The sequence below is a fragment of the Xiphophorus hellerii genome, chromosome 16, assembly GCF_003331165.1.
Source record: "Xiphophorus hellerii strain 12219 chromosome 16, Xiphophorus_hellerii-4.1, whole genome shotgun sequence".
NCBI lineage: Eukaryota > Metazoa > Chordata > Actinopteri > Cyprinodontiformes > Poeciliidae > Xiphophorus > Xiphophorus hellerii.
In genome coordinates, this window is record NC_045687.1 from 9914499 (window position 1) to 9935571 (window position 21073).

The 21073-nt window shown below is 38.5% G+C and overlaps 2 protein-coding genes across 3 annotated transcripts; both read right to left on the reverse strand.

Moving 5' to 3' along the window:
- Nucleotides 1–158: 158 nt before the first annotated feature.
- gmip (GEM interacting protein) lies at nt 159–13448 on the reverse strand. 2 transcript variants are annotated; one of them, XM_032588384.1, is made up of 21 exons: nt 13169–13448; nt 11823–11913; nt 10710–10803; nt 10434–10473; nt 7948–8073; nt 6373–6437; nt 6102–6209; nt 5926–6006; nt 5383–5544; nt 4902–5039; nt 4633–4823; nt 4420–4511; nt 4283–4345; nt 4103–4186; nt 3872–4014; nt 3590–3766; nt 3355–3492; nt 3005–3204; nt 2575–2896; nt 2051–2153; nt 159–1265 (listed from the first exon to the last, which is right to left on the reverse strand). In XM_032588384.1, the coding sequence occupies exons 1-21, from the start codon at nt 13209–13211 to the stop codon at nt 640–642; spliced, it is 3087 nt and encodes a 1028-aa protein (XP_032444275.1). In that variant the 5' UTR covers nt 13212–13448; the 3' UTR covers nt 159–639. The 2 variants fall into 2 exon arrangements, with proteins under 2 accessions (XP_032444275.1, XP_032444276.1); XM_032588385.1 differs by lacking the exons at nt 10434–10473; nt 10710–10803; nt 11823–11913; nt 13169–13448 and adding an exon at nt 8310–10373.
- A 394-nt stretch (nt 13449–13842) lies between these two features.
- Nucleotides 13843–21014, reverse strand: colgalt1a (collagen beta(1-O)galactosyltransferase 1a). The gene is made up of 12 exons (XM_032588392.1): nt 20640–21014; nt 18129–18239; nt 17906–18023; nt 16729–16863; nt 16447–16651; nt 16233–16352; nt 16009–16085; nt 15781–15887; nt 15274–15406; nt 15073–15200; nt 14779–14985; nt 13843–14692 (listed from the first exon to the last, which is right to left on the reverse strand). The coding sequence occupies exons 1-12, from the start codon at nt 20861–20863 to the stop codon at nt 14422–14424; spliced, it is 1836 nt and encodes a 611-aa protein (XP_032444283.1). The 5' UTR covers nt 20864–21014; the 3' UTR covers nt 13843–14421.
- Nucleotides 21015–21073: the final 59 nt, after the last annotated feature.

The window sequence follows — 21073 nt, forward strand, 5'->3', positions numbered from 1 at the left end:
AACATTTACAATCTGCACATGACGCTTTTGTGCTGATTGGTATATATATATATATATATATATATACATATATATATATATATATATATATATATATATATATATATATATATATGTATATATATATATATATATATATATATATATATATTTTTTTTAAATTACAAGCACCTGCATGTTACATTCAAATACTGAATACTGAAAATGGGACCCCCCCCCCCCCCCCCCCCAAAAAAAAAACAACAATAACAAAAAAAACATGTTCCTGTACTATCTGGTTGTTGCATTTTTCTGCTGAAAGGTTGACCGTAAAAAGAAGAAGATTTAACTGTACTGTCTCTGAGTAATCATCACCAATGATTTATTTCAGGTGAGTTTGAAATCAACGTTTCTAAAAGCTTAGGTTTTTTTTTTTAACAATTCAAACATGCTAACATAGGGGAAATCAAAGTGAATAAAATACAGTAGATGATGATTTTAAAAAAACTACATGAATGTAGTCAGTTTTTACTGTTTTAGTCACAGTTTTTTTTTGTTTTTTTGTTTTTTTTTCTTTTTTTTTTTTTACACACAGTGTAAAATAATTGCAGTTCTTCAGTGTATGTAAATCGTTATGTTGTCTAAAAATGTCCCTTTCCCTCAAACAAAGAGCTGCTCCTCCTTCTCTGAGTGGCTGCGTCTCAGCTTCAAACTAGACAGGATCTTCTGGGCTGGCGAGGTCAGGTTGTGCTCAGCAGAGCTGGTCCTCGGACACGGATAATGAATGCGGTTCTGTCCAACACTGTTCACATTTACTTTGTGATCTGCTTGACTCCATCTTGTCATTTCTTGAGTGGACCTCTCTGTTGTACTGGATGATAATGCAGCTCCTGGTGATGTTACCGTGGAATCCACTCCCAGCATGTACTGCACAACCTCTTGGGGACTCAGAGGAGCATTGACCGTACCCTCTGCTGTAGTGGTGACCTGGTGGGGTTGCTGAATGATGTCACAGTGGCCCTCTAAGTTTTGCAGAAATCTCTGCGATCCAGGGTCTGGAGAGGAGCTGCGGCTGTTGTTTGCACTACGATAATTTGCCCTTTTGGGAGTCGCTGGCTGTTTCGTTGCACAGTCTGGGTTAGAGAATCGGGTTCCTAGGTTTTGAAACCGGTGATGCTTCACAGGCTGTCTAGTAAAACGATAATGTGGTTGTGTGCCTGAATCTGAGGAAGATTTTCCTGCAGCTTTGCCTTGAGGATTGCTTGATGTTGCTTTCATAGCCAGGACTAGGGTGAAGAAAGAACATAAATGTGTAATTTGCAAAATTACGTCAGACCTAGCAGAGCTTACTGGTTATTTATCTTGCATGTTTGTTAGGCAAATTTAGAAAACCTTGCCATGTCTGAACTATATTGTAGAAGAAAAAAAATCACATTTATCTTATTTCTCAATTTGAAACTGAAAAAACAAAAAAAAACAACCAAAAACACATATGTTATTGATTTGAGATCTACGTGAAATATAAGAGGTTCTTGTAGATGAAACCGCACAAAGAAGCAAAGCAACAGAAAAGCGAGTAGCAAAGAGTAGTGTGAGCTTCCTGTGCAGCAAAAAAGACAAGTTCCCTTATTTTGCTGTTATTTTTAAAATAGAAATTAAAACCCACAAATGATTTCTAATGCTAATCATTGGTAATCAATGTGGTTAAATGTGATTATATATTAAACTGGTGGATTAATATAAATGATTAAGAAATGTAAATGTACATCTGTTTAAGTTTACCACTTATCATCAAAGGGAAGTCATAGTCCTAAAAATAACTAGAGGAAATGAGCTGAAACAAGAAATGACAACAGAACTTGTGGCAGTCTACACCCACAGCATCAAGTGGTTAGAAACCAACTCTTACTTTACCATAAATAGGAACCTGTTGGTTTGATATATGCATTTTGAGACAAACCTAATTAAAACATGCCATCTACAGGCAACAGGAAATGCCAGTATCAACAAAATGTATATCATTTCTATTTGTTTGTTCAGGAGCATTTGACTGAAGCCCACATCTGCCTACCTGCGCTCTCATTGGCTTCGGGGCCGAACTGGTCCACTGCCTCATTGGATGAAGACTTGTCAGAGATATAACCCTCGCTCGAGTCTCTCTTGATAACTCGGCTCTGTTGGAATGATACAAGTTGAGGTGGATTTCTGGGAGCATTTACTGGTCGCTTCTAATCCTACTCTGTCTGGGATAGAGGGGATAGTGGGGCGATCGCTACGTTGGGTACAGTAATTTTGAGCTCTTATTCTAAATGTTATTATTCTCCATCTTCTATTAGTTTTTGAGTTATTTCCTTGAGCCATTCTGAACATTTAAAGTAGGATTAACAGTGGTTATTTTTTAAATTGTTGGAAACATTCAAGAACTAAAGGTCGACAGAACATGCAAAGCAGAGCTTTAAGCAGAAATAAAGCAGCTGAGCAGCTTTCTAATCTTAAAGAAATTAGCAAAAGGTTAATGTGCTAAGGCTAAGTAAAAGAAGTGCAAAGTATATGCCAGGGACACGTGAGTTATCCTTTTAAGACCAAGGTACTTACCTCTAGGGACTGTGGACGCTCTTTGGGGGAAGTGTCAAGTTGCAAGTCTGCCTCGACTCCATCCAGGGGACAGGAAGCTCTGGGTGGGGTTTCTGGGAGAGGTGCTGTGGGGGCTGGGGGAGGGGGTGTGTTCATGCTCTGCTCCATTCCAAAAATCCTGTCGTGATGTGTAATGAGGAACTCCACAAGCATCGCCTGGTAGCTCGTCTCCAGAAGGGCAATCATTGACATGTCCGTAGACACTAGAGGGCGCAATAATGTCGGTCCAAACACAATACCTAGATTGCTAGGTGACATCTTGTTGTCATAGTTCTCTGAAACTCTGGGGAGGCAAAAACAATGACAAATGTAAGAACAGCTGCACAGAAAAACAAAGGGACAAAAGTTAGGTAAGTTAACCTAAAGGTCTTTCTTTCTGTATCATGCTTACCTTTGCAGATGAGAAATAAGGTACTGCAAAGTTGAGTAGTAATGTGAAGGGAGCTTTTTCAGTAGCTTTTGTAGTTTGTGAATAATGTCCAATATCTCGTTGGGTTCTGGTGAGGTTTCCTTTTCACTCAGGTGCTGAATGGTCTTTCCCGCCCCGATGAATTCATTGTACAGGTCAAAGGTTAATAGAGGCTCTGGTAGCTAGAAAGTATTGCAGTGCAATGATTTATTCAGAAGAGAACAAGTTGCTGCTGACTATTAATGCTCTTTTAGACAACTAAACTCTATTTTTAAAGCAAACAATAAATTAGACATAATTTTATTAAGCTTTATTAGAACTTGTAGAAGTACCTCCTTGAAGAAGTGCTTAAGGATAGATGTGATGTCATGTGGCGAGTGATCAGAGAGGTCAACCTGGTCCTTTTGTGTCTCAAACGTCTGGCAGAGCTTCTGAATGCGAGGTTTGGATCCACTCACACGATACACCCCCTCAGAAACAACGGCGGACAGCAGTTATTAGACAACAGCTCAGATTCAAGAAGCTACATCTTCTAGGTCAACCTTTTTGAAGATGGTAAATTAATACCTGAACAGAAAGCGCACGACTTTCAATCTCATTTGTGCAGCATCGAACAACAAATGGCACCTCATCCGGCCGGTCTTGTAAAATCACAGAGAGGTCCACTCCAAATACGGTACCTTTCTTCTGCTCACACTCTAGTTGACACACTTCCATACACTTTCTGTGGAAAGCCAGCCCACACTAACGTGTAGGAGGGGAAGAACAAGTATTTCTATTTTTATTTTTCCACTTTTACCCATATTAGTCTGTATTATTACAGTTCATCTTTCAGACATGACTTCATACCTCCTCACATTCAACCCCACTGACAACAATGTAGTTATCACACTGTTTGCATTTAGCCATCTTGCTCTTCATTTTTTTGAGCCGATGCGTCAGCGCAGCTCGAGAAAACATTCGTGTTTTCACAGACTGGCCATCAGCGTAGTCTGTGGACATAGAAAGTAGACACCTTTTGTGAAGTTTAACATCAACGCTGATGCAAATGATCTGAACGTGTGCAGTGAGGAAACCGACCTGATTCTGACACCATGTCTGATACTTCCAGGTCATCTGATGACACTGTCAAAGTAGATAATGTTTTGGGCAGTCTTCTATGAGCTTAAACAAAAAGAAAAAAAAAAAACAAGACAAATGCAAAGTTTACATTTTTATGCAAACTTTTATTGACAAGAGCAAACGAGGGCCTGTTTTTACCAGGGCTTGAGAGGGATTCCAAACTGCCACCAATACTCTCACTGTCACTGTGCCCCGTTCTCCCTAAAATGCATCAAAATGTAAGTTAAGAAGAAAAGTTTCAAAAATGGCCATGACATACTTTTTTGAGCCCTTACTGCCATCAATGGATCGTTTATAAGGACTATCCTCAATTGTGGGTATCGAGTCCTGCAGAGGGCTGAGAATGTTGCTGGGTTTTCTTCTGTTGCTTTTAAATGAAAACAAAAAGTCATTTGATGATGAGCAAAGTAGAAAAAGGAGCACAAATACATGTCTTTCTGCTGCAGTTCCATCGAAAAACAGACAAATAAAAAACTTTCAGTCTTTACCTTTTACCCTGAGGAGTGTAGTCTTGAAAGCTGAACGTTTGGAGAGTTTGCTCAGGCCGACGCCTGCTGAGGATGTAAAGCAGATAGGGTTCACCAGGCTCCACAGTCCTGCAAGTCAACTCAAGGTTTTGATACCCAAGAGGCATGGGCTCTGTTTGCTGCCGCTGGTAGTAGAACATATTGACTGTGACCTGAGGCAAGGAGACCAGATTGTTTAGACACAAGCTGAAAGGAGAAAAAAAAAAGATTTTTTTTTTCTTTACACCAACCTCTTTGAGCAAATTGTCTCCCTGACAGATGAGCTTGCGAGTGTGAGTAATGATTCTTTCTTTGGACTTCACTAATTCATCTTGGGTTAACTTGGCATCACTCACACACTGTCTGTAGAGAAGTTCTGTCTCTAATACCTAGAAGGAACACAGAATTAACCTCAAAAATCTGTTTCTTTTATGTAAGAGCAAAATGCTGTGCTAAAGTAACAACTGTGTTTTCAAAAATATTACTGTGTAGATTTAACATAAATAAATTACAGCCTTTTTGTTCCCTCAAAAATATAAGAACTTCATGGAAAACTGAAGCAAATATTTATATAAAAAAAAACCCATCTGAAATTACCTACTACAAGCTTAATTCCAGAGTAATTATTAAAATATCTATCAAACCTTACCAAATAAACACAAAACAAATAAATGTTTTTTTTTTCTGAGAAGTGTATTAAATTTGTGTGTTAATAACTTTAGGTTAACACACTTTTGACTGTGCTTCATCCTTGGACTTCCTTCTCTTGTCAAGTGTTTTTACTCCAACTGTGTCATCCACCGCTTTCGCTGAGACCGCTTTTGCCTTTTCCAGTTCATCACAGCGTTGGAAGTATTGATGCTTGGCCTTTTTGAGAGCCGTGACTGCATCACTCTGAAAACAAGAAACGGAGATGGACTGCAGAATAAGTAGAAGAAAAACGTATTTATAATTAATTTTTTAGCACAATACAAATTGAATTACAACCTTCTGCTAGACTTATGAAAAAATATCCAAACATGCATGAGACATATTGGTGTGCACTCAGAAGATAGGGATTACTGAATATCTACTGAAAAGGATAATATAGAGAGACTCCACAAATATAAGACAATTACCACTTTATTGTGCACAAATGTAGTGTACCTTGTAAAAGGTATCAACCAGGTCATATCCAGACACCTCTTTAGCAACAGTGTTTTGATTTTGACAAAATGTGTGTGACAATAAGCAGAACGCAACCACAGCTATAAATATACAGCACATTTCCCTCACCATCTTCCTTTGCGCCCTTGCCCACTGATCTTTAAACTCTCTCCGCCACTTATCGATCTCAGTCCTCTTGTCAGCCAAAGCCTTTATGACAAAAACAAAGTTCACATCAAATACTTTCTGAAATCTAAAAATGGCTTATTGAAACTCACACTTTTTGTTACAGTTTACATCTCTACCTGGTAACACCGGTTTTGCAGGAGTTCTGAAGTCCTTCTAGAGGTCAAACTATTCTTTATATCTTGTTCCAAAGTCATGGTGTAGATATACTGTAGTGGCATCATTTCCTGCACAGTAAAAAAAAAAAAGCATTAATATGGTTTTACTGCAGCTGATAGACTATAGCAAAATGGTCAAATGACACAAGCTTAAATTTGAGGAACAGTATTAAATTCTAGAACATTATGATCATAAAAAGAACCTTGTTTTTTTTAGTTAGTAAAGCCGTACCTGTTGTGTCACGCTGACCTTTGCTCCTTCTGCTGCCTTCATCACATTTTTTGCAAATTCTTGCTCTGTCAATGAAAATGGGCAGATGATATTGACTAAATAAATATAACGTAGGAAAATAAAACTGCATCTTTTATAAAGCAATAAAACTATGAAATAAAATGTTTACAATTAGCTAAAACCATGAATAGAAATTAAGGTTCTCAGTATGCTCTAATGATCTTATCTAGAATTATTTCGGTGTTCAGGTCCAAGTCGTTACGGGAACGCTGCTGTCCCAGTACTGTTCTTTATCCGTTCTCTCTAAGCTGTCTCTTTGTTGTCATGAATCAGTCCCAAAATGGCAGCACCATGAACAAACTTTATAAAGGTGTTTGTGGTATGAATGAGTGAGGGATGAAGTGTGAACTCAGAGTTAAGGTAAGGAGTGAAAATAAAGTTTTGTGGCTCACCAGAGCTCAAAATTAGAGTAGCTAAGATTTGATCATCTGTTCTCAGCCTCTGTGATCAGTTTCTGAAGAACTCCAACACCCATGCACATAGTGAGATGCCCTCATCCAAGCTTTGCACTTTTGAACTAATTTATTTGAGAACATTGGGTTGAAGTACTTAATAAAAATCCACAAACAGTGTACTTATATAAAGTGCTGTGAAGACTGCATAATCTGTTCATCTATTAGTCTGACATGCAAGCCGTTGCTGAAACACTGAGGGGACAGAAACTTTAGGAAACTACTAAGTTACTACTTGTTACATAAAAGTCAGTGGCCAACCAATGACTCAAAATGAAACCCATAACTTATACATATTACATAATCATGTACAAGACATTATTGTCATGTAATAACTAGCAATTCGTTCATGTTTTTGTCCTTATTAGTTTTATTTGTAACCAAGTCCTTATTTTAAAATACTATTATTATTGGGAAAGGTATCTCACAGTGTTACTACATACTGCGTAAGCAGTGGTTTTCTTTGAGCTCCACCCAGCATTACATGCAGTTGCACTAGACCGCTTCAGACAGCTTTTGTGGGCAACCCTGTTTTTTGATCACTTCCTCTAGACTTGTAATCTTTAGATCCCTTTCTGGACACTGCACCTGTTCAGGCTGGTCTGAGGGTAATCAGTGTCTGTGTGCTCTGAATGAGCCCCCTCTTCTTTAGTACCCTCCTCTTACTTGCTAATCTTTAATCCTTTCTCTGTGTACGTTGTTCACTGGGGAGACGGCAAATGATCAGGGAGGCTAAGAGGGTTCATTGTTCCAAAATATGATCTTTTTTTCTGCTGAAATACTGCATGTGCCACTATGTACGTATTACTTAGAGATCAAAGTTATGCTTCGCCTGTGAAACACAGAAATCCACCAAACATGTGAAATACACTGAACCTAAACCCAAAAAGCAACAGTCATTTTCCCAAGCTATTTCCTGTTTGGTGTTTCAATTTGCATTTTGTAAACAACTGTTGCATTTCAGCCTTTTCTTACCTGTTAGATTTAAATACACCACAGGATAGTGAAATTATTTGCATGTTACTCTGCTGCCTCCTTGTTTCAGTTTTTTTTATGAACTCACCCAAGCTGATTCTCTTCTCCATCCAGGCAAGAAGGTCCTTGGCATAGCGGCACCACATCTTGGCATACTGCAGTGCCGTCTCCACTCCATCCTCACAGCGAAAGAGGGCCAAGTCTGCTTCCTGGGCTGTGAGGGAGTACATCAGCATCACTGTAGGCTCTGTACACTTGGGGATGAATCCAGAGATAACACTGGGTCCGCTGGGCTACACCCAAAACTTCTCCTTCCTGGAGGACCTAATCTACCACCAACCGCAGAGAAGCATCAATCTAGCATACGGTGTCAGTCCAAAGACTCCACTCCAAATCAGACAAGACAAAACTAATGAAAAACCAAACAAAGCTTTAAAAAGCAACACAAACCAAGTACAGGAAAAATTGATTGCATCTGGTAAGTCATTGCTGTTCCTCAGGGTAAGTTGTCGCTTCCAGGTATTTTCAGCAGAATGTTAACATGCCAACACAGTTCCTGTATCGTTTAGGTAGCTGGCAAAGAAAATAGGGATGTATGTCATAGGGGAGGGCTTATGTCAGCCACAGGCGAACAGCTATAGCTAAATAACTTCCCTCCTCTCCTCTGTTCCTCTCTCTGCATGGACCCTCCCCCTTACACCTATTCACTGCTGGTCAGCTTTTGAGAGCTGAGCCACTTGGTGAGAGCAGAACAACATGACAGAGCTGGTAGGCTCTAAGAGACACTATCATGTCTCAACTCTACTGTGGTCTGGCTGACAGGCTGTTTGTTTGCCAACCTCTGTGACTTCTTCCTCTCTGACTCATTTCACCTCTGACTGGGTGATGTATGTGTGACAATCACATGCTCTCCAAAAAGCTCTCCACCAAAACCGCCCAGTCTCTTTCTTTTCTCTGCATTCAAACTCAGCACAATGAAAATAAAGCGTTGTCACTTTCCAACTTAAGACCTGCAATTCCTCCAACAACTTGGCCCATTACGGAATTGCCGTTAATCAAAAGTCCTCAGAAGGAGTGCCGTAACTTATCTCAGTAGTTCCTCATTCAGACATGTAGATTTCATTATCCTGTGTTTTGACGTGGACACCAAATCCAATTTGGTCAAAATCCAAGCGAAAAAAAAAAAAATCCACCTGGGGGATTTTTTTCCCTGTCCTGTTCTCTAGCAGAGTCAAAAGTAATCCAAAGTGATGAAAAAATTGTAGCCAGGTGATGTGATAAAATTGACAATATTGAAATTCCTATCAATTTTTGCAAATAGAAAATACTCCTTTTAAGAAATCAGTCCATGTGTAATTCTGTGCTGCTAAATGACTACAGCCTCTGGCGCTTAGATTGAGGATTATCCTGGTTAGTCCAGATTTCTGAGTGAAAGACCTTACAGTCGCACTGAGTAAGATTTACCTCCTGGAGTGTTGATTGAGCTCCTGGGATAAGACAGGGTGGGGGAGGAGCTGTTGAGCTAACAAGATTAAGTTTGACTTTTTTCTTTTTTGTCTCTGGGCGGTTCAGTCCAAAGTTACTCATACCCCAGGCAGATTTACATTTAAATGTATCTGAAAAACATTCATTTGTTTTTATTAGCATTTTTAATGGCAATAAAGCAAATACTATTTATACTTTTCTTAATAATCAATGGATTTTTTTTCTGGTATTACAGCAATCAAACCCTGCTGATCAACTTTTTTACCTTTTTCAATGGGTTTGTTGGAAGATTTATTTTGCTTTATAGTTCCAAGTCCTTACATTTGGAAGGCCTCTTTGCCATCACCCTAATCTTTAGCTCCTGTCACAGATTCTCTTAGATTCAAGTCAGGACTTTGTTGGGCCTATCAAACATGTTAAAACTACACCCAGACAGAAGAAACATCTCAGTAAACCTGAATCTGTCAGAGCTAGAAATACTTTTGGATGCAACTGCAAATTACTTATGTCATCTACAAACGGTCTTCTAATTTGAATAGTCTTCTGTCTGGTATGATAAAATATTTTCATTAGATTTTCTTATGGAAGCATCTATTAAAAGGGATGGTCTCTATTTACTTAGTTTGTATTTCTTTCACTCAAGCCACGTAACTGACAACTTGCCTTTATTTAGTCTAACCCTCCTTCTCGTGTGTAATAAATTTGGAGCATCTGTGCCCTGCTTAAATCCTCTCGCTTTATCCTAATCTTGTTACAACAGGTTAACTGTAACTTACAGCTAGGAGTAAGGATGTAACCAACACTAAAATAGAAAATGTGTTGCTAGCAGCAGCTGAAGTTTCTCCTCAGAGACTGACAGGATGACAGAAATCAGTGACATGATGGTGTATGTTAAGGTGAAGAGGTGATTAAGCTAATGACCTTTCACCCTGAAACCATGTTCTAATAGATGTTGTTGTACAGGAAACCTGCTCATCACGGTTTATGAAAGCCAGACCTGAAGCTGACACACAGAACAGGGTAAATTTTTTGTTCACTAGCCCTCTTTTCTTGTTTATTATCTGAGTTGGCATTAGGAAGACATCCTACCTCTTAGGCATCCATCGCCTTCACCTGCCTCAGCACCAATCTGTGAAGTAAAAAAAAAAAAAAAAAACTTACACCACAGAAGAATGAGAAGCTTACTCTGTCAAAGCACATCTACAGCCAGCACTGCTGGCACTGTGTTACATCAATTATAAAATACATAAATTGTATCTAGTTAACAAAATCAGCAAATTTATTAACAGATCAAGAACTGAACTTTAATATCATATAATAGAGATTCATGGTTTTCATTAGTTGTAGGGGGAAAAAAAACCTTACATGTTCGTCATTTTGCTCTGTGATCTCTGCACCGTCTCCAGATTCACTGGATTCGGAGATGAATTGGCAGTCGCTGTCTGTTAGCAGATCTTCTCTGAACACAGGAGAAAATGTAATTCAAAAGAATCAAATACAAATACCTCAAAACTGCAGGGTTTGTCAAGGAATATGAGCTGTTTTTATTTCAAAATACAAGCAAAATTGAATATCCTACTCTACTTTGTATGTATTCTTGTTATTTCATATTCCTAATTCTCATTTATACATTAGATCAGGGGTGGGCAATCCTGGTCCTCGAGGACCGGTATCCTGCAACTCTTAGACGTCTCCCTGGTCCAACACACTTGAATCCAATGGCTGAATCACCTCAGCTGCAGTCGAGTTCTCCAGTATCCTGATTATGACCTCATTATTTGACTCAGGTGTGTTGAAGTAGAGATGCATCTAAAAGTTGCAGGAGACCGGCCCTTGAGGCCTGAAGTTGCCCACCCCTGCATTAGATAGTGTTAGCATCTTTATCAGTCACAGGAAACGTAGCGACATTTGAAGGTGCACAGGTGTCAAACTGTGCTCTTTAAAATTGGCCACTGTCCTTCCAATTTTAGATGTGTCACTAATCTCACACAGCCGAATCAAATAATGAGGTCATTAGCTGGACTCAGGAGAATTTGACTGTAGCGAAAAGCTAATTCAGTCATATGATTCAGGTGTTCTGGACCAGTGGAAAGTCTAATAGTTGCAGCACAGTCCTCGAAGCCTAGTGTTTGACATCCCTGTACTAGAGGAACCAAATCCCAAGGAAAAAAAAAAAAAACTTTTACAAAATGTAGACTTATTTCATGTGATTGAGGTCAAACTGTTGTGTTCACAGCTGAATAGACGTTAAAAAGAACCTGGAGGAAGAGTTAAAAGGAAATAAACGATGTAAAAAACCAAAAATAAAACAACATAATAAGAATTAAAACCAGGAATGGTTAACTAAAATGCTATAGATGTAAATAAATGTGGAAATATAGAAAAATATGTATATGCTGAACACTCAATTTATTTCTATTAGATCTTTTCCTGTTAACCACAAATAGCCGATTCAACGGTTAAATATCTATTACTTACGAGGAGATTAAGGAGAGATCAAGATTATCAAAATCCCTGAAGATCTCACTGTATCGCTTGGTTTCAGACTTTTGAGGCACCTTCCTCAACTCTGAAATAAGAAATAAAAAAACAACCTAAAATGTGATGAAACGGTCCTCCTTTTTATGTCACAGAAAGTCAAATAAAATCTTTCTCAAAACATGTTTGCATATCATAATGAATACAGAAGTTAGATCAAATTAGATAACATCAAACATCTTGTAGTGTAAAACCCAGATTAACTTATTTTATTGATCTACAGTTATAAATGTAGGACAAACTGTGTGAAGAATGGTTGACAAACACAAGGAATCCTACACAAGAACAAACAACACACATACCAAGAATATTTACTGAATTAAAAAAAGATCAAACTAAGATCCTCTTTTAGACCATCTGACAGCATTTCCTGGACATTTCAGAGAAAAACACAAATCTTTCGATCAAATGTGAGCTAAATATACAATGCAGATAAAAACTGTGCCTTTTGTAAACCAACGCTCAAACGTTTGTGCGTATGCTATTCAACTGCTGTCTCATCTTCTAGGTTTTGCCCCAACAAATTACAACAGATGCAGCAAATAAGTGAAAGAAATCTCCCTCCCTCTGAGGCGCCTCCATCTTGGTCAACCACATCCTGCTCACAATTCGTGTCACGTCCCATAATGCAATGAGTCCCTGTTTTTCACACCAGTAGAGTTTCATGACAGAATGAGAACTAAGAGTAAGAAAGATATTTCAGCAACGTTCAAAAATCTAACTGTCAAAACCTGACTGAAACCAGTTTGTGTTTGTTGATTTTTTTTTTTTAATGGCTTATACAACTTTAGCATCAATACATTTGGGGCATATTATGGCAAGATTAGAATTTTTTATATTTCTGCAAATCTGCAAACTGGTCCGCCAGTTTAAATCATTTTGGATTATAAAATGATTGTGAATAGATCCTGTTCTATTACAATTCAAAATTCAGCTGTCAAAAATGAAGGAAGAGTTCAGGAAGCTTACAAACCCTTCAATGGCACGCAGGATGCCTCAAAGCACCACTAACACTCTAGCAGACACATTTAGGCTCACTGTGCATGCAACATGTGCATGCACCCACATGCAAAGTCTTCCCCATTATGGCGCCACTGCATCGTCAGCAAACAAAATCAGATTTGCCACTGTAAGGTAATTTACTACAGTGATGAATGTACTATAAATCTTAAACAAATGGATTAAAAAAATATAGGATTTAATAAGAACCTTTAAAAAAAAAACGGTAACATACAAAAAGCAAGAGATCACTTACACAAACATCTCCCCAAAGGTTGAATTCTCACCTGTAGTTTGAGAAGAATCCTTGTTTAACACTCCTTCTTCCATTTCTCCTCACTTTCCACGTACCAGCTAGACCCTAGATACACTCACACATCATTGCACCTGCATTCATTCAACAATATATCACTTAAAAAACAAAAAAAGAGCCGTTGCAACGGCTGAAAAGTTGATCCAGACCGTGTATGCGCAGGAGTACAGTAGCAGAAAATGATCAGCACACAGCCCTGACCTTGCTACCGTTAAATCTCTCAAAAGATCTTCCTCTGCTAGAGTGGAGGTTGGCTAATGTTTTCACCATGAGGGGAAGAGGAAGTGTATCTCTGTCACAGTAGGACCCACCCACATTATAACACCAAATATAGTGAGAAGGTGCCACTGTGTTAAGTTTGTGTTGTCTTATTTAGGATTGCTGACTTACAAAAGGTGGGTTTTTAAATTAAGGAAATATCATCTAGCACTATTTATGTCCGTTGTACATGGTGGAAAAATAAGTTGTGCATAGTGAACCCAAGAACAGCTAATGAGGTCACAGTTGAGAGGTAAAGCAGTTGTTGCATCTTGTATAAAAACATTTAAATGTTGACTCTGTATTACTTAAAATCTAAGCCCACATCCAGAATGACGCTGCTAATGTTATGTACAATTGCATATTATTGTCAAAATAAAAATCACAAAATTTACTTTTTAAAATGAAACCTTTAATTTTATCTTCATACAATAAACCACACACATATTTTTACACAGTAAAAGGGTGAATCATTTTTTTAGCATGTGGAACATATTTCCATATGCCTCTGACGAAGTTGTTTACTAAAAAAAGAAAATTACAAAATAACTTTTTTTTTTTTTTAAAAATTAGCAACCAAAAAAGTTGACAAGTACTGGGTTTTTTTTTCATCTGCAACTGTTCAGATATTTGGAAAATAAACATTTTGCTGTGTAACATTTGACCTAAAATGGCTGAAATGTAACAGTCTAATTTTATATGCATCTGTTAATTTCTGTATGACAGACAGAAGGTGAGTACTGCAAATGCCATTAATAATGACAAGTCTAGTGCCCAATTATAATAAAATCAAAGTATACAAAATAAAAGTCAGCCATGATCCCTTTTGAAGTTGTCACTAGAGAAAAATCCAATTCTTTAAACTTCAATATCACATCCCTGCTGTGAAAGTAAATCAAAAACATTTAGGTTAAAAAAGGATTAAAAAAATTTCAGATGTCTTAGTTTTAAGCTCTCTCTCAATTCCTCTTAAAGCTCGTCTCGAGCCGTGCTGTCCAGAGGGGAGTGGAGCACGTCTGTGTTTTGGGCCTCACGGCTGATCTCGGCCTGTTCCTGAGTTTTTCCGGAGCGCGCTTCTCTGTCCCAGTCTGTACGGACCTTATCATTGTCCCACACAGTGGAGGTCTCCGTGTCGCTGATGTAGCCGGGGTCGCCCGTATAGTGAGTTGGAAACACCAGGAGCGGCTCTGCAGAAAAGGCCTTCAGGTCCCTGCTTTCAAACTGCTCCATATAGTCAGAGCTGTGAAGGAGAAAGCAAAGTGAAGAAAATAAGAAGTTTGCCAAGAGGTTTCTGTAACTGTGTGCACTTTTACTTTGAAAACTTACAGAGGGTGTTTGTTGTACATAATAGGAAGAAATTCATCGACGGGTAAAATCCTTTTTAGTGGTTCTGCTTTCAAAAGCTTCTCAGCACCCTGCAGGGAAATCATATAGCCTAGAGTCCAATATGAATAATCTGCTTCTACTAAGTTATGAATATTTGGCACTACTTTCTCCTTGTGATCCACTTGCATTCTTTTCCGACCAATATATCTGTAAGAAAGGAAGAAACCAAAAGGCTTGGTGAGAAAAACTGCTGATATAATGTGACTGTGATAAATGAAGGAAGAACAAACTTACATAAGATCCCAGTCCAGTCCTTCATGCTCAATCTCACTCATCAAGTTCATCAAGCGACGTTTGAAGAAGACCTCGAAACGCAGGTCGTCTTCAATCACGAGGGAAGTTTTCAGACGGCGATCTACAATCTACAGACAAATAACGACATGTCAGTATTTATCAATTTTAAAACAGTTTAAATGTTCTGCATTTGAAGTTCACCTCCTTCCAGATGTTGTAGTGAGAAAGAAAGCAGCCTAGTTCTCCCTTTGTCAGTGGTCGACCATGGTAAGGGTCCTGGTATCCAGGGAGCATATGGATACCCAGGGCATGCATTTCACTGACATTCATCGCTCTGAAATGCAGGCATAGGGAGTTAATTTTTATAGCACATTTAAGCCATACTAAAGAAGAGAAGAAGTACACCAAGATAAAAATGGCATGATTTAAGAATCACACAAAAGAACCAAACATTACAATGCAAATTTGTAACAAGTAAAAAGCTGAGACATGCGGGAAAAGCTGCAGTAGATATTTTGCTTGTAAAATAAGTTTGAACTTCAAATCAGTGTATTCGTTTCATTCACAATCATTAAATCCAGCAACAAATCCAATGTGGAGGTGTATCAGTGCTTCATGTTAATGTAAATTTACAGCTGGCCCAAAGAACAAAATATTAATTTGTAACAGCTACAGACTGTTTTATTACTTATAAAAGAGTAAACTTACTTTCCATCTACTGCTGCAATGATCTTGCAAGCAATCTTCTGCTCATGCAATGCCTTCAGCATGCGTTCCCTGCGGTCAGTCCGTCTCGGTAAGTTTATCATGAACACCTAAAATGCACATAAAATAATCAAATGTAACCTCTTGATTTATCAGCAGCGGGGAGTCTTACAGAAAAGAGATGAGCAGAAGGCCATTTTGCAATTTCCATCTTCACATCACTCTACTCACTTCATCAAAGCCCATTTTGTCAGGTTTTTTTCTAGGAACACGGATGTATTTGGAAGGCATAAGGGGAGGATTCCGCACTGGAATGTAATATAGAAGATGGATGCAGAAATGGTAAAAATTATATTCTGTGTAAAGTTTCATGCTGTAGTCACATAAACAATTTCAAAGAGCTGAAACCAGCGACAATGAAGTGGTTGGTTACAGTCAAAATGCAGAAAACTCACCATTAACCTCCAAGAGCGAGTGTAAGAAGCTATCAGCTTCGTCTTGCAAAGTATTGTGGGAGCGCAGGGGTACAGGAATATAACCATAAGTCTCCCTGTTGCATACAAACATTTGAACATCTGGAAAAAGTACAAAAAAAATTATTAAACTGAATATGACAACAAAATAAACGTCATGCTTATGTTTATAAGCTAGCAATTGCACGTTAAATACCTGCCATCTGAGCAGAGAATGCAAACACAATGATGTCATCAAATGCCCAACTGTATTCTGGATGTGGCGGGTGAAAGGCTAGCTGCCTGGTAGCCTGTTTCCTGAGGTCTATAAGGAATGTGGAGTGAACCATCGGAACAGCAAAACAACCTTTGCGGACTTGCTTCCTGATAGGGAGGTAGGCAGGTGTCCGCCTGTAGTAACCCTAATGAGGGGAGGTTTGTTAGCATGTGACTACATTGCATAAATCAGGTCAGGTAAACCAAATTATTGTAACACTACCTGAGACGTCATTCCACACCAGAAGTTTGAATAGGCGCCTCGGGATTCAAGCATTGGAGCTATTACTGTTTTATTTTCTTTAATTAACTTCCATAGTACGTCTCTATCGGTTAGAAGGTTATCACAATCCACCAACTGCACAGAAGAGAGTAGAAATGATGGGAGATATGTTCATAATGAGTTCATCAGTTTCTTTTTTTATTGTGGAGGAACAATTTGCAACTCTACTACAGAATTACTTCAAGTCACTGAGGATTGTAAGTATTTATTTTCTCTTGAGATCATTCTTTGGCATTTCAAACAGACTGAGGTATGGACTTTATTGGGGGGTTTTCAGTCATTCCTTTGTAGATTTGCAGCTAGTTTTGAGATACTTATTTGAAGCTAAGTTTAAGAGGCCTACCAGATTGGCACAGATTTGACTCTCGAGTAATTTGGTAAATTTATAGCCACGGTAACCCAGGTCTTGTGGCTGCAAACCGATGTGCAAACCATCACCCTTCCACACTCCAGTGAAAAAGATGATAATCTCTTTCAGCAGAGCAAACTACAAAAACTCCCACTTTGATATAGTTGGTCACACCTGCTGGGAATAAGGTAAGGGTGGATTAGATTAGCAACACCTGGCTTCTACATTCCTCCTTAAATCCTATGCAAACAGCAAAGGTGCACTTAGTTTTGTCGTGACTATTAAGACTCATATAAACTTTTTATGTCTCGTGAATATATGTGCAGAGCAGTGTCTTAAAAAAAGCGAATGTGAAACAAGAGTGGGACTCTACTAATTAGCTGCAACTGTCTAGTTAAAACAAACCCTCAATTTCACTTTTTTTTCCCTCCGTCTCTCAAGAGAGAACGTGGAGAAGCAATTCAAAGGAGATGAAACTATTGCAATTGTAGATCTACGAAACCTCAAGATTATACACTAGGGCAACAGGAGAAAACAAATAGAAATCTGCACAGTATTGTGCTTACAGTTCAAAGCATTGGACTAGGAGCAGTGTGAAATTGACACCCTGTGCTCTTTGTAAATTATAACAGTGCATTTGATTGGGCCTTGATTTTACACTTATCCATTGGCAGGAACAACAGGATAAAAATAGTTCAACAGCTGGCTCAGTGCTAAGAACTATATGGTGTTGTGCATTTGTATCAATAGAACAGTGTATTGACCTACCATCAAGTAATCGGCCCACATTTCACGAGCCGACTCCAGCGCTCCTTGCCGAAGCTTCATAACATGCTCATAGCGGAGATCTGTCCAATGTTTTGGACCATCTTCATCCTCGTAACGACTTAGAAATACATCTTAAGAGTTATTCATTGGAATTTGTTCATTTATTGATTCTGCGATTTCATTTAGCAGCACCTAAATTGATTGGAAGCTCAATGCAACAAACCTGGGTTCTTCTTTTGGCCTCCACTCCACATAATGGTAATGGTTCTCCACCTTTAAAAGCCAGTCACGCAGAATTACTGTGGTGTTGTCCTCATTGTGATCAGTTGCTACCCTGTAAATGTGCAACAAATAATAATAAAAAAACAAACATATAAAATCAGTAGGTTTGACCAAAACCAGGTTCAGAATGATTTAGGTCAGAACTGTTGCCAGATTGGGTTTAATCAGAGACTGGGTTGAAAGGACAAACCCTGACTCAAATTACAATAGCCCTCTGTTCACTTTTTGTAATGTCATTGTATGCAGCTGAGGGAACTGAATTGAGTGTTAATAATCCCAACATCAGGCAACAAAAACTGTGAGCTGAGATGACATTTTTTTAGGTTAGCAGGCTGTACAAAAGAAATACACAAAGGATACAAAAGACACAATCAAGAAGTGAAACCGTTGTCTGTATAACCTTAAAACGGAAGGAAAAGGTTTGAACTGTGAGGTAAATGAAAATATGCTAGCGGGGAAGTTTGAAACAATTCTGTGAAAGAATGGAAACATACCACAGATATCGTTTCAGCACTTACATATAATCAAATAATCATGCAGTGCTTTTGGGTGCATGGAAACAAAAACACTGCTTTTTTTTTTTTTACAGCCAGAAACATGAAGGTATTTTATTGGAATTTCATTTATCAGACTAAAGCAATAATAAGGAAAATATCACACGTTTTTACTAACAAAAATCTGAAAAAGTTTGACCTGCATTTGAATAAATAAAATCCAAAGCAAACCACTGCCTTCAGAAGTCAATGTATCACAACTTAAGTCTACATATGCATATTAGTGAACAAATCTAAAGAAAATGAACATCTGATGCCATTTCGGTGAATGGACATAGTTAATTAAATATGTCTGCTGTAACTCTGCTGGATACATCTGGATATATACTGTTAAAAAAAGATAAATAATGTAACAAACAAATTTTTGGTCAAGCGAAACAACAGTCTTCGGTCTAAAAACACTTTCCATCTGACAGCTTGATTTCTTTTTTTGATACTTCTTTGGATAAAAGTCATAATGGATGTTCCGGAAAGATTTCTTGTGAGTCTGAGAAACCCGAGTCATCTTCCTAAATTTATTTGGGTCATTCACCCTTTACATGACTCATACTTGAATCTGAACTTTTTCTTGTTCATAAACAGATTAAACTACTTGAGAAAAATGTATACTAATTATCTATAAAGCCACTGTTCTCTAAAAGCATATTCACACAAGTTGCACCTCTTATATCTGGTCTATTTTTACTGTGTTGTCACTCCGCAGCACTAATTGCATGCACCAAGGATTTAAATGACAGTTTGGTGGGTTATGATTCGGAGGTTTTTGGCACCATTACAAACAGCTGGGAGCGCACACGGCCAAGTGTAGAGAACAAGAAGTGCTTACAGCATCTCAAACTGTTTGTGACTGAGGAGCCTGTAAAACTAAAATGTCAAAAACTATTTACAGCAGAGCTAAACATCTGCCAAGCCATCTTCAACAAACGTAACACATGTTAACTGTAAAAAAAAAAAAAGATGAACACATGTAGACTGCGAGTAAGGAACGCACCACTTGAGTCCTGAGGTTATGCTGCAAAGAGATGATGAAGAAAAAGATGAGCACCTAAGTCTGGGTGGGTTGTTGGAGCATGTCATTTGCTTGCTTTTTATGTGAGAAACCCCTCCCTTATTTCCACCAATGCTGGCAGACAGATGTCTAAATTACACTAAATATGAGTTTGCACAATCTAAATTTGCTTTGGAATATGTGCTTTCCCCAAATAACTGAGGTGGTGTAGATTAACAGATCCTTTAAAATGGCCCCAAAATCACATTTAATGTAACAGAATAATTTCACCATTGGGTAAGGTTACAAAATGATTTGATACAGCTAAGTATTTATATTTACACTTACTAATTTAGCTTATATTCACACTGTCCATTAAAATTGTTTCAATTTGTAATGTAATGGTAAAATGTAACAATGTGCTAGCTGATCGCATAGTTTTATGTATATTTTAATTAATTATAAGGCTGATAATTTTCACCATCAGGTTTGGTTTCAGACATGGAGAGAAATGGAAGTGGTTGGCTGAAATAAAATTTAATTTTGAATACTGAATCGCACAGCTCCCCTCGTGGCCAAGTCTCGTCCCCTCCCCTCCACGTTTACAGAACAAAGTTTTGCACGTAAAACTTGAATCAACTGTGTCCTCGTTTACTCAGCTTATTGTGTGTTTTCAAAGCCAAACTGAGCGTTTAATCTATTGTATTGTGCACGATGAAATTCAAGTGTTAAACCCCGACACGTTAACTGCGTGACATAATTTGGTCATGCGTCCAAAATCCCTCCTAACGCATGTCCACCGCTTTTATTCCACCTCAACATTGTATATTGTCTTATTTAAAAAGAAACGTTCCCCAAATGTGCAGTCATTTGTCTTTATTTCAGTATAATCTTACCTACAGTAACTTACCATAGAGCCATACGGTCCTTGGGATACTTGAGTCGCTCTATAGTTCCCAGAAAGTACGGCAAAGAGTGTTCGGAGTTTCTGCAGATGAGGGCGAGAAGAACCCGGGGAGCCAGAAGCGGAGACTCGGGGCTCCAGCGCTCCTCGGCGAAGTATCCCCGGACAGGGGAGCAGCAGCGGAGGAGCAGCAGGAGCAGCACGGCGGGGAGGACGGCGAGCCCGTGCATTGCGACAACTATCTATGTTTTATGTGATGTTATTATCCTATTGCACTCGTTTTAAATTAAAATGAATAGTAGCTTTGCGTTTCGCACCCATCACAAAACAAGCACAGTCTGTGCAGAGTGCCCTGATGTTGTAGTGCGAAGTTGAGCCTTAAAGGGGTGGGATGGAGTCTTGTCTTAAAGGGGAAACCTCCACCAGACACAAAATGTGAT